General features: G+C 51.3%; 1 protein-coding gene across 6 annotated transcripts in view; it reads right to left on the reverse strand.

Annotated features, from left to right (window-relative positions):
• The window catches only part of GRHL2 (grainyhead like transcription factor 2), a 225,755-nt gene extending 223,970 nt beyond the window's left edge, over positions 1-1,785 (reverse strand). For 5 of the 6 annotated variants that reach the window (XR_011965814.1, XR_011965815.1, XM_072603364.1 and 2 more), the window contains exon 1: positions 1,700-1,785. Coding sequence is in view for 3 of the 6 variants with exons in the window: in XM_072603364.1 (XP_072459465.1) it covers positions 1,700-1,719 (20 nt within the window). In the remaining 3 variants the exon portion in view is untranslated. Of the gene's footprint in view, positions 1-1,621 lie in introns of all 6 variants that reach the window. The other variant, XM_072603365.1, reaches the window with a different exon arrangement.
• Between the last annotated feature and the right edge of the window lie 171 nt (positions 1,786-1,956).

Raw genomic sequence — 1,956 nt, forward strand, 5'->3', positions numbered from 1 at the left:
CTCAGCTTCGGCCACAACACTGGGGTAAAGTTACCAGCGAAAGCAAAAGCAAAAAAAAAAAAAAAAAAAAAAGAACCCCGACGCATTTCCAATTGGATGAGGATCGTTCGGACTTGGGGACGCAGTGAGGAGGGGAGAGCTGCCATTCAAGCCAATGAAATGTACAAGCACCAACCCCCAGCTCCCTTTCTTTCCAGCTTCCCCCTCCCCCCTCCCATCACAAAGCCTGAAGAGAGGGCGGGGACCAGGCCGGCTTGGGAGAGGCTGCTGCGACCAGCACAGCGCAGAAGTCACAAGAGAGTGTGCTGGATCGTCTAGCGCCCCGGAACCCAATTGAAGGCCCCCGGGACTTCTTAGTAACAGTCTTCGTTAGTTACGGGCTGTCCTGACTCCCACTCGGCCAGCGGCCCCACCCCACCCCTTCCCTCCACCCTCGCAGTGTCACAAGAGCCATTTCATTATTTCTTTTCTACGAAGCAGACGTGCATTTCAACTCCTGACTTTAAGGGATATTTATTGTTCTCCTTGATATAAATACACCTGATTCACTTCCTCCCAGTCTTCCAACTCTCAGATTTCCATTTGTAAAAGCAAGAGGGAATTTCACGAAAAAATAAATAATTAAATAAAGAGAGCAAACACAAGCACCTGATTATTTTAAGGCCTCCTGACCTATAGTCAAAAGCAGGGACCTTAAGTTGAGCAGCAGGTTTCAGTGTTAGGAGTTGGGCCGCAGCGACGTTTGTGGGGGGAGGTTGGGGGGCGGGGGGGCGGGCGGGGATGCTTTACTTTAGTGATTTAGTGTTGACAAGACATCCAGGGGAATAGGGGTCAATGCCACCAGCCACTGCTGAGAAGCAGGTTCTTGTCGGGAATCAATGCCTCTCACTTTTGAAAGGCCCTTTTCCCAGGGCACAAAGCAGACAGGGAAATCATAAAGGGAATTGGGGCGGGGGCAGGAAGAGGGGAGGAGGTGGAGAGAAGGAGATTTAGTGGTGGGGGAGGAGATGGCGCCATCCAGTAGCACCCCCTGGGGGAAGGCTGGGCTCCCCAAACTGCTCGCGGCTTCGGAGCGAGACACGCACGCACTCACGCACGCGGGCTCACGCGCACAATGCACACACGTACACACACACACACACACACACACACACACACACACTCAGGGTGAGGGGAAGATGGCCGTTTGTACTTCAATATAAAAGCTCTTTGTTGCTCTCACACAAAAGCGAAGAACCTTTTTTTGTGGCTGGGCCTGTAGGAAAAATCGAGGAACCTCGGCTGAACTTTCAAAGGGAAAAAGGCTCCCCCAAAACGTTTGAGGGGTGAGGGCGGGGAGGGTTTATCAAGTCAGGGAAAAGACTACTGTCCCACCACTAAAAACCCTGCAAATGTCTAATTATTTTTAAGAGGATGAAAAATATTCATTTTTAGAGGAAAGTAAAAAACTAGTTTCTTGAGCAAGGCCCAAAGGAGTTCTTCAACTTTCCTATTCTTGTGGCTTTTTTTTAATCCTTTTCCCTCATCAGGGAAGAAACACAATCCGAAACGGTCCGGATGCACAAAAGAGGGGGAAAAAATCAAACACAATAACACACAATAAAAGCCCCAAACGACAAACCAGTTGCCATCAGCCCAGAGTAGTAGGAGCGGCGGCGGCGGCGGCGGCGGCGGCAGCAGCAGCGTGTGATCCACTTACTTGTCCGACTCTTGTGACATGTTTGATCCAATGAACTCTCTCCCCTTTTCCTGGTGCCTCAGTCTCTGGCGAAACTGGACTTTCAAGTCTGTGCAGGTGAAGGTGTGTGCGAGCGCCCGAGATGGCAGAACCAGAGGTACAGGTAATTCTGCTTTTCCGTTCCCCCTCAACCACTCTCTCTCGCTTGCTCGCTCCCTCACCTAGCCGGAAAGGTGGGATAAGGAGCGGGCCCCCCTCACATGTGGCAAGAGCTCGGA

The sequence above is a fragment of the Notamacropus eugenii genome, chromosome 4 (assembly GCF_028372415.1).
Source record: "Notamacropus eugenii isolate mMacEug1 chromosome 4, mMacEug1.pri_v2, whole genome shotgun sequence".
Taxonomy (NCBI): Eukaryota; Metazoa; Chordata; class Mammalia; order Diprotodontia; family Macropodidae; genus Notamacropus; species Notamacropus eugenii.